This window comes from Mustela erminea, chromosome 10 (genome assembly GCF_009829155.1).
Source record: "Mustela erminea isolate mMusErm1 chromosome 10, mMusErm1.Pri, whole genome shotgun sequence".
Classification (NCBI taxonomy): Eukaryota; Metazoa; Chordata; class Mammalia; order Carnivora; family Mustelidae; genus Mustela; species Mustela erminea.
In genome coordinates this window covers 98,002,247-98,018,630 of record NC_045623.1, presented here as the reverse complement: position 1 = coordinate 98,018,630, position 16,384 = coordinate 98,002,247, and the positions used below count along the sequence as shown (strand labels likewise).

Here is a 16,384-nt window from a genome sequence, read left to right as displayed (position 1 = left end):
CTGGGGGAAACACAAACATTCAGGGCACAGGAAAGGAGAGAACACATTTAGGGAACAAACAGCCGAGTCCTGTTCTCTAGGATGATTCTATTCCATCTCCTGGACATTCCGTCTCTGCCAGCGGCTCTCGCACCAAGAGCCCAGAACCCTGGAGTGCCACTGCAGGGACTGCTACGAGAGGGTTGGGTGAAGAGGCCTGGTCTGACTCCTTCCTTCCTACACCGGAACAGCTTCCTCCTACGAACGTATTTGCCAAAAGGGTGCTATTGCTTAAGAATTTTGTATTTAAATTCATACTCATTTTTAAAGCCACTATTTATGATGAGCTGATGAGAGTGGCCATGACTGGAACCCGAGTCTGCCTGTCTGACTCCAGGACCCAGGTTCTTAAATACTGTCCTACCCGCTTATCTGTGAACATTTGCAGGTCTCTTCTCAGTTCTGTCTTTTTATGTCTTAAATTCTTTGAGGGCATGTATACTAGAGTTCTCCTACTAGAATCAGAAGTATGTGTATTTACATATACATATACATGTCTACATATGTATGAAAAAATATATACTTATACATATTTATAAGAAGAGATTTTATTATAAGGAATTGGTTCATGATTATGGAGGATAAGTGCCAAGAGCTGTAGCTGGCAAGCTGGAGACCCAGGAGAGCCAATGATATAAATCCAGCCCGAGCCTGGAGGCCCATGTTGAGCCAGGAAAGCTGATGATACGGTTCTAGCTCAAAGGACAGCAGGTTTAAGACCCAAGAAGAGTTGATATTCCGTTGGAGAGCAGCCAGGCAGGAGAAATTCCTTCTTATTTGGAGGAAGAGGAGCCTTTTGGTCTACTTATGCCCTCATCTGATTGGATAAGGCTCACCCTTATCCAAGGGGGACTTTTAGTTATTTGAGAGAGAAAGAGTGCAGAGTTAGAGGGCAAAGGGAGGAGCAGCAGCAGAGGGAGAGGGAGAAGCAGGCTCCCCACTGAGCAGGGAGCCTGATGTGGGGCTCGATCCCAGGACCCTGAGACCATGACCTGAGCCACCCAGGTCTATTAATTTAAATGTTAAACTCATCCAAAAACACCGTCACAGAAATACCCAGAATGTTGGACCAACTACCTGGGCACCCTGTGGCCCAGCTGACACATAAAATTAACCATTCAGAGCACGGAACAGGTTACATTTTACATCTCCCAGCATGCCTGGTCCAAGTCTTTGCGTACAGCAGTTCAATTTATGGTTAGGAATAACTGAAGAAAAATGCAAAAAATTATATACTGGAACTTAAAATAAATTTAAGAAAGGAAAAAAGAAAAAAGCAAAACTTGAGCATTAAACTAATACAAACATGCTGTCCCCACCGCATAGCCCTTGAAAATCTTTCATCCAAGTGGAGGACACCAGGCAAGTCCCCTGGGTCCTACATGCGAAGCAGCGAGGTTGGGGGGGGGGGGTCGGTCGTCAGATCCTGTCAGTCCAAAGAGCAACCAGCAGCTGAGCCCCCGGTTTGTACGCAGACACATGCAGACTATCTCCCAGGCCAGCTAGTTCTCTTAAAAGCTGGTAAAAAAAAAGATGAAACTGGGAAGGTTAACTGTGTGACTACAAGAAACGTGATGGTCTTACCTACTGGCAAAAAAGTGTCCTGAATTAGGTGAGGCTGAAAATCTGAACATCAGCTCTCAGTATGAGAAAAGGAAACACAGAGAAAATATGAGAATGAAAGTGAAGATCAAGTACTATTTTCCTTTATCACCAACCTGACTCGGATCAGCAGTAAAAGGAAAGTCATTTTTACGACTGAATGTCTCCCATTAGGGACTCCATCTTCTCCCCCTCCCCCCTTTTTAAAGAATTAAAGGCAGGATTCTCTTCTAGTCCATTCTAGTTTATTTATTTTTAAGCTCTACAGGGGGCTTGAACTCACAACCTGGAGATCAAGGGTGAATGAGCCAGCCAGGCACCCGCCCCCTGCCGCCCCACTCCATTTTGTAAAATGGCAGAACATGCGGTTAGTGCCACCCTGTGGCATGTAAGACAAAGTGGAGGAAGTGAAAAGATCACTCGAGATACTCCATCAGCTTTCTGCTTGCTTAGTGCCTCCACCTTGTTTTGGTTAGATTTAATGAGGTATATAACTCATTACAATAAATTTTACCTTTTTTTTTTTTTTTTAAAGCTTTGATTTTATTTGATTTGACAGAGAGAGATCACAGGTAGGTAGAGAGGCTGGCAGAGAGAGAGAGAGGGAAGCAGGCTCCCTGCTGAGCAGAGAGCCCGATGCGGGACTGGATCCCAGGACCCTGAGATCATGACCCGAGCCGAAGGCAGCGGCTTAACCCACTGAGCCACCCAGGCGCCCTAAATTTTACCATTTTAAGTGTATAGTTTGATGAGTTTTAATGAAGTGGTATAACTCCTACCGTAATTATGACAGAACATTTCCATCCATCCAGACAGTTCTCTAGTTTTCCTTTAAAATCAGTGCCCTACCCTATCCCTTGTAACTGATGTGCTTTCTATCACTACAGATTTGTCTGTTACAGAATTTCACATCAATGCAATCAGAGAATCTTGGGTCTAGCTTCTTTTGCTTGACATAATGCTTCTGGGATCAATTCAGTGTTGTGTATGTCCAGGATTTGTTGCTTTTTTAAAAAAATTGCACTTTTCATTTTGAGATACAGAATCACATGTGTTTCTAAGAAATAATGAGATCTCTCAAATCCTTTACTCAATTTCCCTCATGAAGACACTGCCCAAAACTACAGCACAACCCACGACCAGAACATCGACACTGATAGACACGGAGCATTCCCATCCCCACAAAGACCCCCAGGACTGCTCTCTCAAAGCCACACCCACAGCCCTCAGGCCTCCTTCCCTTACTCCTTAAACCCCTAGCCATCACTAATCCACCTCCATTCCTGTAATTTTGTCATTGCAAGAATGTTATATATGAATGCGATCATCTAGTATGTAAACTTTTGGGATTGGCTTTTCTTTATTCAACATAATTCTCTGGAAATTCATCCAAGCAGTGTTTCTTTTTTACTACTGAGTAGCGTTTCATGGTATGATGGACTCCCACTCGTGTAGCCATTCTCCCACTGAAGGACATTTGGGTTGTTTCTGGTTTTTGGGTACATGAATGAAGTTACAATGAATATTTGTGAACATGTTTCCATTTCTCTGGGATAAATGCCCTGGAAGGTAACTTGGGCTATGTGACAGTGACATGGGTGGCTGCCCTCCCTGTGGTAGGTGGTGGGAGAAAGAGGGACAAAATGCCTTGAAACACAGAACTCTTTTTCTTTTTTTTTTTGGGGGGGGGGCCAGAACATTAGTAAAGCTTGAACTTTCAAAAGAAGCTGGGACTTTGGAGTTGCCAACTCCAGCTCCATGGCTGTGAAGGCTGCTTTAATAGTTCTGTCAGAGGGCAAAGTCACCCGGTCCCAGGAAACTCAGTCTCACTCTCATAAAGGCTTATCAAAGGTGACGGCCATTACCAGCCACAGGTCCTCACCTTGACACTTCTGATACTTAAGTCGGCTTCATATCCGCTCTGCAAAATACAAAGGTCTAGGCTTGCTCATGCAGATCTTCCCCAATGTGATTAGGGTCCACCCCCCCCAGATCATTTAAATTCTTGTCCTACGAATGATGTGAGACAAGAACAATGCGGGGGGGGGGGCATCAAAACAGAGTACTACCATAAGGCAATGAGCCCCAACATAAATTTTGGGGTATCCCAAAGTATTACTGATTTTTTCTAAACAACTAATTTAAACTCGTTTTGTATATTTTATACAACACTCAGTAGGATAAGGGGGGGAGGGCCAAGAGGAAGGAGAGAAGATATGGAAATCAAAACCACCAGAGGAGGCTGTAGTTCTATAGTGAAGGAATGGTGGACTATGGCAGCTGCAATAAGAACAAATAAATTCGTGCAATAGAGAAATCTTAAAAATTTGTTACACGGGTGTCCTAGGAGAAGGGGGTGGGGAAGCTTCGATTCCCTGAGCCCTTACCGCGTGTGAAATGTACTAAATTGTCTCTAATCTTTACCACATCTCAACAACAAAAAAGTTTTATTATTCTCAGTTAAAAAATGAAAGTAAAAATCATACAACAAAAGAACCAGGATGCAAACTCAGGTCCTTAGACTCCAAAGTTCCACCCTACACCCATTCTGTCTGGGGCAAAATGCGAATCTGAGCTAGAACAGCACGAAAAGATAATCCATCTTCACAAACAAATCTAAGAACACTAAACTTATAAAATTAGCAAGTTCTTAGGCCCAGACGTATTCATTTGTTTACTTACTCAATCAAGAATTACAGAGTGGCTTCCGTGTTCCAGGGACTGTTCTAGGCTCTGGGGATCAAGGGCAAAATACACGTACATTCTGATCCTCACGGAGCTTGCAGGGGCCGGGGGCACACACAGATAACACTGACAGTATGTGGGCTCTGGGGGTACGTGTAATGGGGGGTGGAAGGGGACAATAAAAAGGAGGGAATGGGGGGTCCTGGCTGGAATTCTACAGTTCTAAATGGGGTGGCCAGAGAAGGTTTCATTAAAAAGGTAACAGTTGAGGGTGCCTGGGTGGCTCAGTGAGTTAAGCCTCTGCCTTCCGCTCAGGTCATGATCCCAGAGTCCCGGGATTGAGCCCTGCATCGGGCTCTCCGCTCAGCAGAGAGCCTGCTTCCTCTCTCTCCCCACTTGTAATCTCTATCTGTCAAATAAATAAATAAAATCTTAAAAAAAAAGAAAAAAAGGGTAGCAGCTGAGCAACACCTGGAGGAGGTGAGCAAGCCATGCCTGTACCTAGGGCAAGAGCAAACTGGGCAGAGGGGACACTCTTGGGGTGGGCAACTGTCTGAGGAGCACCAAGGCCGTCAATGTAGTTGGGAACGGAGTGAGGGAGAGGGGCAGGAATGGCGAAGGGAATTAGGAAGTTACCAGGAGAGCCAGATCACAAAGGACATTCTAAGGTCTTGTTTTTTTTTTTTTTATTTGTTTGTTTTATTTTGTTTTGTTTCTCTATGCCCATAATGGGGTTTGAACTCATGACCCTGAGATCAAGAACCACACGCTCTACTGAGCCAGCCAGGCGCCCCTAGCAAATTTCTTTAAATGTACTTGGTGGGGGTTGTATATTTGAGATTCAAACTTTGGAGTACATACATTAGTTTTAAAGGTTTTATTTATTTATTTTAGAGAAAGAGATAGAATGTGCAGTGAAAGGCAGAGGGGAGAAAACCTCAAGCAGACTCCATGCTGAGGGCAGAGCCCCATGTGGGCTCCATCTCATGACCCTGGGATCATGACCTGAGCTGAAACCAAGAGTCCAAGGCTCAAATAACCTGAGCCACCCAAGTGCTCCCCACTTTTGGTTAATTAAGTAAGCTCTAGGTCCAAATGACCCCAAGATCAAGAGTGGCATGCTTGACCGACTGAGCCAGCCAGGTGCCCTGGCCTTGTAAAGATTTTTGCTTTTACGCTGAGTTAAGACGAGAACTACTGAAGATTTCGAGCAGAGGAGTGACAGAGTCAGACTTAAGCTCTGGAAGGATCATTTTGGCTTCTGTTATGAAAATCAATCAAAGGCGAAAGCAAAAAAACTAGGTAAGAATTGCAGTAATCAGTCATCAGCTATAAGATGACAATGGCTTGAACTAGGTTGGTGGCTGTGGATGGCAGAAGAGGTAAAGTTTTGAATAGGGCTTTTTTTTTTTTTTTAAGATTTCATTTATTTATTTGACAGAGAGATGACAAGCAGGCAGAGAGGCAGGCGGGGAGAGAGAGGAGGACGCAGGCTCCCTGCTGAGCAGACGTGGGGCTCGATCCCAGGACCCGGAGATCATGACCTGAGCCGAAGGCAGCGGCTTAACCCAGAGCCACCCAGACGCCCCTTGAATAGGTTTTAAGAAAACTGACAAGAGTTCCTCAGAGACTGGATATGAGAGTGTGGCAAAGAGCAAGGACGACTCCAGTTTCTGGCTCAAGCCACACAGTATAAAGATGAACAGGGAAATGGGGTGGTAGCTGGATTTTTATTTATTTATTTTTAAACAATAGGAGAGATTATAGCATGCTTGCGTGCTGCTGATCTGTTGGCGAGGGAAACACTGCCAGTGAAGGGAAGGGCAGATTCCCCGGAGAACTACCTCTGAATAAGCGATGGGATACAGAGCGCGAATGAAGGGTTAGCCATAGGAGTCCTGCTCAATTCTCCCACAGTAACATGAAGAAAAGGATATACATGGGCAGAAGTGCGGAGCTGGGAGCAATTTAAGTTTCTTTTTTTCCTTGTGGTCTCTCCAGCAATTTACACTACAAGCTCAAAGAGGATCCTTCAAAGGCATTTCTACCTTGATCTATAAAACTGAGTATTCACGGCTGAGCATGGCCTTCTAGACAATCTCATGTAAGATTAACTCCATAGTGTGTAATTGATTTAAGGAAGGTGCCAAGACAATTAACAACAGGACTGAACCAGACTGAAGAGGACGAACAGAGTGAATTCTGGATCATGCTAAAGGCTGCTTGTTATTTTTTTTCTTTTTTAAAAAATTTATTTATTTGGGGGACGCCTGGGTGGCTCAGTTGGTTAAGCAGCTGCCTTCGGCTCAGGTCATGATCCCGGTGTCCTGGGATCGAGTCCCACATCGGGCTCCTTGCTCAGCAGGGAGCCTGCTTCTCCCTCTGCCTCTGCCTGCCATTCTGTCTGTCTGTGCTTGCTCTCTCCCCCTCTCTCTCTGATAAATAAATAAAATCTTTAAAAAAAAAAAAATTTATTTATTTGAGAGAGAGAGAGACAGTGAGAGAGAGCATGAGCGAGAAGGTCAGAGGGAGAAGCAGTGGAGCTGGGAGCCCGATGTGGGACTCGATCCCACGACCCTGGGATCATGACCTGAGCTGAAGGCAGAGGCTTAACCAACTGAGCCACCCAGGCGTCCCTGCTTATTTCTTTAGGAAACCTTCCTTAAGGAACAGGCTTAGAGCTCAAGAGAGCAGACAAATATTTGGAAAAGAAAGATGTGGAAATGGGAGAGGAGGAAGAGAAAGAAGTCTGCATAAGCCTGAGTAAAACAGAAGGTGCAGGCTTGTTTCCAAAATGTGTGAGTGGCACTGGTTTAAATCCAAGCTCTACCACTTAGTAGCTGTGTGTTCTTTGGTAAACTACTGAACCTCTCTGATTCTATATCCTCTTTTGTATAAAGAGAAGGGAATATTAATATCTACCTCGTAAGATTAAACTGGAGGGTCAAGTGGCTAGCACAGACCATAATATAATTTCTGCTTTTCAACACTGGCAATATCATCAGTTACTGTATCATTCTGATGGGCAGACAGGTATCCTAAGACCTGCCAGTGCTGAGCGCAATGAGATACACAAATGAGAGAAGGCGCTACTTGCCCTAACGTTGTTCACAATCTAGATGAAGAAATAAGGCAACACAATCAATAAACACATTATAGCCAAACACTTACAGGCAAGACCTATGATTCGCGGGAGCAGACTAATGCATAAAAGATATTCAGAAGGGAAATCCTGTATCTTAGAGTCCTAGGAACCTGAGTATCACCTTAGATAATACACCAAGCTCATTATTTGATTCTTTTTAAAAAGAATTTTAAGCTTTTTAAAAAGATTTATTTGACAGAGAGAGAGCAAGCGCGCGCACAAGCAGGAGGAGTTGCAGGGAGAGGGAGAAACCGCCTCTGGCTGCAGACACTTAACGACTGAGCCACCCAGGTGCTCCTGATTATAGGATTCTTTGAGGTGGTTTTTACTGGAACGAATGCACATTCCTAAGAGCTGGAGAGGAGGGACTCTTCAATTTCTCTGCCCTCAGGAAACCCTGCAACGGCCTCACCTGGAATTACGAAACTGACCTATGAAATTAGCCTTCTCCTCACTCATTCATGTAAGAGGGACCTTAGAACTCTTCTCATTGGTGGGGCTCTCACAACCTCACTGCTTGCTCAGCAACTATAAAAGGAACTGGTAAACAAGGTCATTATTAGTCATCAATTTAACGCTCAGAGGGCTCAAACTCAAGGCTCTGGTAGGCGGTCCTCTTTCCCTATCTCCCCTTTTCAGAGAGCCTATAAAATGAGTTGTCTGAGTTCACAGCCAGCATACTGGAAAGAGCTAGTACCAGAAGACAGGCCATACACACTGTCTGATAGGGCCAGAGCAGTATTTAGAGGGAGATATCCTCACCTAAGCGCAAGAAGGGGAAAGGAACTAGTAATTCATGGTTCACCTGTGTCCATATCTGTGCCAGGAGTTTTTCTCATATCATGTTAAAAAAAACCTGGATTTAGGTCTATCAGTTCTTGGCCATGATATTCTGAACAAGTACAATTTTCTTTCTGGGGCCTCAGTTTTCAAACTGAGGAGGTAAGAACTGTTAATTACCCACCCTGCAGGGGTTGTGGAGGAGCCCAGAGGAGGAAACAGACTTGAAAAGAATTTGTAAATTTTTCGTCCCTTAATGCGTGCAATGGCAATTTCCCTCCCCCTTACAAACAGCCCCATTTAGAACGCAGATCAGAAGCGTGTGGTTTCCTGACCATACAAGGGGGGTGTGGGGAGACGTACCACTGCACACCCAGTAATATAAACAAATACAGGAAGGCAGCGCCAAGCTCTGTACCTATGAGATCCATGCCAAAACTCGCGCTCGGTATTGTTGTATGCCCTTTAGAGACAGAGACATTGAAGAGACACTGAGAGGAGGACACCCAGTCTTTCCCGCAGCCCCCCGCCAGAGGAAGGGCCCAGTCCGTATTTACTGAGCCCTCGGTCTTGCACGCTGGAGGAGAGACCTCCGTTCCCAGTTCCCATCCCTCCCACTCCCGCAGGTCTGTCTCTCCCACAGTGGCTAGTTTGAAGATACAGAAAGAGCTTAGAGCCCAAAGGTCTGGATTATAATTCTGCCTCCAACAGTGTTACTCGCTTGCCATGTGACCTTGGGCAACTCGAGACACCTCTCCGAACTTTTTTCCCGTATCTTTAAAAAAAACCGTCTCCGCCTTGACAACCTCCCAGGCTGCGGCTAGGCGCAGAAGGATAACGGACAGGGATGCTCTAGGCCCAGACCCGAGCACTACGCAGCGGGAGCGGGTCCTCCCCTTCCCTGAGGTCTTGCGCTGTGCTCCCTCGGCAACCTTCACGGACCCTTGAGCAACAAGCCGCCTCCATCCCTCTCCTGCCTGCCCTCTCCCTCCCGTCCCGCACCTCACCTGCAGGCAGGCTCCGCCAAGGGCTGCAGCCGGGAACCGGCGTTTCAAGGAGACTCCGACCACCGCCGCCATCTTGGCTTCTGACGTCGCGCCCCACCCCTTAACCCTGAGGTCGCTCTCCGCCGTCGTCCCACCGAGCACCGCGGCGCCCCGCCGGCGTCCACCCAGGACCCGCTAGCCGCGCTGGAGCCGTCGAGTGGGAGGCGGTTCCTGTTTCCCGAATGGGCGGAGGAAAGGCGGGGAAAGAAAACGCGAGCATGCGCAGTTGTGCGTGCGCGGCGCATGCCCACTTGGCCTCCCGCCTTCCAAAGGTGACCTTCCCAGCAGGGGGCGGAGTCTGGAAGGGAGGGTGTTTGTAAGAACCCGGGCTAAGACCGTGGGGTGGGGAGGAGCCCTCCGATCTGAGTCCCGTCTCGGTGTTAGCCTCCTTTCTTTCCTGAAGAATTGTCAGTGGTACCACTCATCTCTTAGTGATGAGCTTATTGGCTTTAGTCAGACAGTTGTCAGACACAGTGTGTTTGCCTGAGACTGTCCTGATTTCTGCATCCCGAGAGTCCTGCATCCCGAGAAACTCCTCAGTCCCAGGCAAACTGGGAGGATTGATGAAAGAAACGAGGGGATGTCAAAGATGACATCCATCCATCCACCCACCCACCCACCGATCCATCCACCCGCACACCCACCCACCCACCGATCCATCCACCCTCCCGTCCGTCCATCCGCCCACGCATCCATCCGTCCATCTGAAGATACACCAGCAGCACTGCTCTGTGTTGGGCGCTGGGTCGCTGTTGTGAGTGAGCAAGTCAGGCACAGCTCCTGCCCTCACCAGGTTTACTGTGGGATAGGGACGCAACCAGGCATTCACGCCTCAGCTCGCGAGCTTTGCTCTCTGTAAAATAGTGGGGAGAGGGGAGCCAGCCGTTGGTGGCTTACTTAGCCATATAGCACCAGAAACCACTGATTGAGCACCCGCGATATGTCTAGCGCTGGGCTCCATCATCTCACTTAAGTCTGCCAGTAGTCTTATGGGAGAAGTCCGTGTGTGTCCGTCTTCAGTTCCGTCCTCTCAGCTGCTTTCCCTGACCTCTCCGAGGTTCATCTCAGAGCCTGCCTCCCTCTGGGGGCTTGAGTACCTCAGTCCTCCAAGTGGCTTGGTCTCTTGAGCCACCTCTGGCAAACTTTAGGTAGGCAGTTGGCTTTGCAGGTATCAGTGTTTGTCAGGAATGAAGTTTTCCCTTCTCTGCCTGCTTCTTTCTAACATATGAAGGGCATCTTTTGACAGTCTCTGGTTTTCTCACAGATCATTGAGATGTGACTGGGGAAATTAAGAAGGCCAGACAAATTGGTTTGTTGGGGCTAAGGGAGCCCTGAACTAGAACCTGGCTACATTGGTCTGTGGCCTCATTAAAAGGAGGGGTGTAGTGAGGCCACATGAAATAGCCTGGACCCCTGGGTCTAACCTCCAAACTTCTCAAGCCTGTGTGACCTTGAACAAGTCCCTTCTCATCTCTGGCCTATAGTTCCCTTGCCCATATCACCAGGGTGTTGGGCCAGCTGATGTAGGGTTCTGTGATTCTGGAGGCTGCCTGGGGGTGCTGTGGGGTGGGGGCCATCTGGAGCGTAACTGTTGACAGGGCTGAGGTCACTTTAACTTTTCACTGGGGCTGACCTGGCACAGGAACAGGGCTCCTCTGTGTCTGCCTCAAGGCCTCTTGGGCCACCCAACCTGGGTGAATTCATGGGAAGATTGTCACTGTCTCTCTAGCTCCTCCTGTCTGAATTGTCTTCTGAGATAAAGGAAGAGCGTCCTCTCCTTCCAAGGAATATGTTTCCAGAGAACTGGTCCTGTTGACTTTTTCATGATTTTTTCATCTCGAAGGCAGATTTTATTCCTAGAGGAGCGACTACCCTTTTACTTTGCCCAGGTCACCTTGCAAAAAGCAGACTGAGGCCAGCAGAAGTGAGACCTTGATTTATGGAGGGGCTCTTGGTGCCAAGGGGCCCACGTGCCCTCAGTCACACCATTCCCGGGCTTCATGGGGATTTGGGGAGCTCAGAGTTATGGAGGAATAAATTCCTGGACGGCTGCACCTCCGCTCTGAACTTTGGGATTCTAGAAAGGCACAGCTGCAGGGCTTAGAAGTTTTCATGGCCTGCTCCTGACAGATCTTCCTAAAGTGTCCCCGTGGTAAGACCTGAGGTTTTTTTGTTTGTCTGTTTCCATTTGTCTAGTGAGTGAAGTATTGCTTTTCAACAGTCGGCTACGTGCTTAAAGTTTATGCGGAGCTCCATCACTTACAGATTTGCTTACATAAATAGTCTTCTAGTCCTCATAACAACCCTTCTTGGTTGGAAGAACTACCCCCATTTTATAGACTTTCTTAGTCTTTGGATAATGGGAAAGCTGAGCGATCTTGGTTGGGTGGGAATCTTGCGTCAGGAGCTCCAGTCCAGAGTAAAAATTAAAACCAGGGGCGCCTGGTGGCTCACTCGTTAAGTGTCTGTCTTCGGCTCAGGTCACGCTGAGATCGAGCCCCGCCATCAGGTTCTCTGCTTGGCGGGAAGCCTCCTTCTCCCTCTCCCACTCTCCCTGCCTCTGTTCCCTCTCTTGCTGTGTCTCTCTCTGTTAAATAAATAAATAAAATCTTTAAAAAAATTAAAAAATAGGGGCGCCTGGGTGGCTCAGTGGGTTGGGCCGCTGCCTTCGGCTCAGGTCATGATCTCAGGGTCCTGGGATTGAGTCCCGCATCGGGCTCTCTGCTCAGCGGGGAGCCTGCTTCCTCCTCTCTCTCTCTGCCTGCCTCTCTGCCTACTTGTGATCTCTCTCTGTCAAATAAATAAATAAAATCTTAAAAAAAAATTAAAAAATAAAAATTAAAACCCAAACCATTCTGGTGTATCAACTATCATTTGTATGATCAACTATATTTCTAGGGTCTTGTGATTTAGGGCAACCTGGCTAGATTCCTCCCCAGCCAGAGGGCCAAGGATTTAGGGAAGATTTATCAGATAAGATCTAGGGGAGAAATATCAGATAATTTTGTTGCCTTGGAGAGTTATTTGTTTTTGAGAAAAACCCACCTCACCCCAGTTAATCTCTGTGGTGGCACTCAAGAACATTTTCATCCAAAATCTGGGATTTCGTTTGCCTTTGACCAATGGACTCTCTTTCATTTCTAGCTGACTTCTTCCCTTTATCCAGCTGTCCCCTGAGCATCTCTATCTGGGTGTCCCAGTGGTCTCTGAAACGCAACCTGTCCCCAATCATATGTAACACCTGAGGCGTTAACAGCTCCTCTTTTCTCAGCAACACTAAGTCAGAAATCTGGAGTGACCTCGACTCTCCGGCCTGCCACATCCAATCGACCACCCACCCCCAGCATGGCCTCCAGGTCAGCTGCCACGTCTGGCAGACTCACGGGCCCTGTGTATCAGACCTTTTGCAAACACCTGGGGTACATTTTCATTGTCTAATCATGAAAGCAACCCCATGAGGTAGGGATTTCTGTCTTTCATTTAAAGTTGAGGCAGGGAATATGGGGCACCTGGGTGGCTCAGTGGGTTAAAGCCTTTGCCTTCAGCTCAGGTCATGATTCTGGGGTCCTGGGATCAAGCCCCACATTGGACTCTCTGCTCAGCGGGGAACCGGCTTCCTCCTCTCTCTCTTTGCGTGCCTCTCTGCCTACTTGTGATCTCTGTATGTCAAATAAATAAATAAAATCTTAAAAAAAAAAAAAAAAGTTGAGGCAGGGGTCGCCCGAGTGGCTCAGTTGTTAAGCATCTGCCTTCCGCTCAGGTCATGATCCCAGGGTCCTGGATCAAGCCCTGCATCGGGCTCTTCCCCCTGCTTGTGTTCCCTCTGTGGTTGAGGCAGCTGAGCCTCAGAGAGGGTCAACAACTCACTTAAGTCATACAGCTAGGAGGTCAGTGTCTTCCATTAGGGTGATGCCTGGGCTCTATGCAGGCTCCCCAAGGTTCCGGGGATCCTGGTGGTTGCAGCTACTCTGGACCACCTGCAGAGGGAGCCGCGGCCTCATGGAACTGTCCACAGCTCCCTAATAGCCCTTTTCAACCTGCCCTCAGAAAGGGCTTATCTAAACCCTCCTCCCTCTAAACCCCACCATATAATTAGACATCTCAAAATATTCTGAGTGGGATGGGGACCATCATATGCTACAGACTTCTCCAATTTCATGAGCAGTCTCTATGGAACTCCCGGAGCAAAAGTCACGAGCCACCTCCACTCCAGATGGGGTGGCGTTTCACACTGCTGAAGTCAGCTCAGCTGCTGGGACTTAGCAAATGGCCCAAAGCCTTCTGGGGACTGTCACGTTTCTGGGCCCTATAGCATCATACCACACCACACATACACATACACACACAATTAGCTCACCCACCCCGCTAACCTCTGTCTCACTCCCGTCTGCCTGCCACATCACCAGCATACTCTCAAATTAGCAGTTAATTTGATCCTCTGGGTGTGTGCTTTGTAAACACAGTCCGGGGTAAAATACCCTTTCCAGCTGAATCTGAATTTTGAGTACCCCTTTCTATCAGAGAAGGAGTTGTGTCAATGAAATGTGAAAAATGCATAGCGGTAAATACTCATTGGTAGTGACTAGACATTGGCTCCCTGGGAACAGAACCAGTCAGACGGGTGCAAAAAATTAAAGCAATTTCTACCTTCTAGAGAGCAGGGAGGTGGAGTGGTTAAGTGTGCAGGCCTTTGGAGGTTCAAATGCTGCTTTATCGGTCTTTTGCTGTGTGACCTTGCGCAAGTTACTTACTATCTCTGTGCATTACTTTTATATTGTGTAAAATGGGGAAAAAGAATCAGTCACCTCACAGGCAGGAGTAAATGAATTAGTATCTGTAAGGAGCTGGTCATTCGTAAACTGTGGTGGGAAGCCCAGCTGGGGGAATATAAAGTGGAATAAAAGAGATTATGCTAGGAGCACCTGGGTGGCTTAGTGGGTTAAAGCCTCTGCCTTCGGCTCAGGTCATGATCCCAGGGTCCTGGGATCGAGCCCCACATCGGGCTCTCTGCTCAGCAGGGAGTCTGTTTCCACCTCTCTATCTGCCTGCCTCTCTGCCTGCTTGTGATCTCTGCCTGTCAAATAAATAAATAAAATCTTAAAAAAAAAAAGAGAGATTATGCTAATCAGGATAGAAAGACTTCAGCATAAAAATGATGACATGGGTTTCAGGCAGCTTTAAAAAATTTTTAAAATACATATGTAATTAAATTCTCGGGAAGTAAAAATTTCAAGCAACATAGATAAAGTTTAAATCCACTCAGTCACACTTCCTTTTCCAGAGGTGATTACTATTGTCAGTTTCATGAGATTGCGTTCATATCTTTTTCTTTGCATGTATATACATATGTATGTTTCTAAAGAAATCCATGGCTTTGCTTGGTGGTTTTTTTTTTTTTTTTTTTAATATTGACATCAAATGTTCTGTCTTGGAGCTCTTTTTTTTTTCTTGTTTGTTAAAGATTTTATTTATTTATTTGAGAGAGAGAGTGCAATTAGAGGGAGAGGGAGAAGCAGACTCCCCTGCTGAGCAGGGAGCCTGATCCCACTCCTGGGATCACGACTTGAGCTGAAGGCAGGTGCTTAATGGACTGAGCCACCCAGGCACCCCAATGTCTTGGAACTCCTTCCATGTCAGTGCTCACTGATCTATTTCATCTATGTACTCCCAAATGTGTCAATGCAGGCATGTACCATGGTTTGATCGTTCTTCAGGTAGTTTCTTAAAAATGTTTTTCCTATTAGCTTAAGAGCAGTAAAAAAATATATATGTTATTGTCCTCTTTCTAAAATGCAGAATTGATCACGTGGCTGCAGCTATCCTGAATCTTCAGGGGGTCCCCATTGCTCAAACCCTTGTGTTTTCAGCAGGCTTTAGTCTATATCTTAGACTTTCACTACGATCATCAATTCTTTTTTTTTTTTTTTTAAGATTTTATTTATTTATTTGACAGAGAGAGGCATAGCAAGAGAGGGAACAGAAGCAGGGGAAGTGGGAGAGGGAGAAAGCAGGCTTCCGCCAAGCAGGGAGCCTGATGTGGGGCTCGATCCCAGGACCCCAGGGATCATGACCTGAGCCAAAGGCAGACGCTTAGCGACTACGCCACCTAGGCGCCCCTATGATCACCATTTCTGAAACATGGCACACATTTACTCCCCCTTGTGTCTCTGCTCAGCTTGGCAGTGCTCCCTTCTCTGACCAGTCATCCATTCCTACACTCAGTCGACGCTCATCCTCGCCTAATGAACACGAGGGCCACCCTTGGTCACTCTCCTAGCTGGAAAAAATTGTGCGTGCGAGCGTGTGTGTGAGTCCAAAGGCTTTTGTACCTTTTTTGCTCCTCCATGCAGCAAATACTCATCAAGTCTCTATTCCATCAGTCTGCCTCCTGTCTGTCACCCTGACTTGGCTATCAGTTCAGTTCAGATCATGTCTCATGCATAGGGGTTTCCAAGGAGGAGAGAGAACCTGGTTTGCCCAGGATGGTTCATTTTTCATGCACTGCTATCCGGTGAAATTATTAGTAGCGCCCCCTTTCACTCTGCTTGAGGTGTGAAATCATATGATCACTTTAGTTTTACGCACGATAGATGCTTCCAGTAACTGTAAATTGGAAAAAAGAATGGAGACGGCAGATGAATGAATGTAATTTGCATCTCATTTGGAGATGCCCTCTTACTCTGAGCTAAAGCCTGGAGAGAACACACTATTTTGTGGAGAGGCCATTTCACCCTGGGCTCTGGTGCCTTTGAGGGATTTATTGGAATCCTCTAATCCCCAGACAGAAGCTTGCGGGTGGTGGGACATTCTTGTCGTACGGTTCTAATGGGCCACGCTAAGAAATGACTGGCGTGAAAGAAACATTTGTGAATCAATGAGCTGATGACCCATTGGACTCGAGTTAGGAAGCTGCTTCTCAGACGGGGTAATTCAGAGCAGAGGTTCAGCGTGTGGGCTCTGGAGTCAGGTCACCCTGGTGGGAATCCTGGTTCCGCTACTTCCTGCTGTGGAAACTTGAGCCAAATTACTTCCTCCCTGAGCCTCAGTTTTCTTATCTGTAAAGTGGGGATAGTAACCTCGCGGCTCT

General features: G+C 47.0%; 1 protein-coding gene across 1 annotated transcript in view; it reads right to left on the bottom strand.

Moving 5' to 3' along the window:
- Positions 1–9,442, bottom strand: part of SDHB (succinate dehydrogenase complex iron sulfur subunit B) — a 28,009-nt gene extending 18,567 nt beyond the window's left edge. The window contains exon 1 of the mRNA XM_032301519.1: positions 9,259–9,442. Coding sequence (XP_032157410.1) covers positions 9,259–9,330 — 72 coding nt within the window. The 5' untranslated portion in view covers positions 9,331–9,442. The remainder of the gene's footprint in view (positions 1–9,258) is intronic.
- Positions 9,443–16,384: the final 6,942 nt, after the last annotated feature.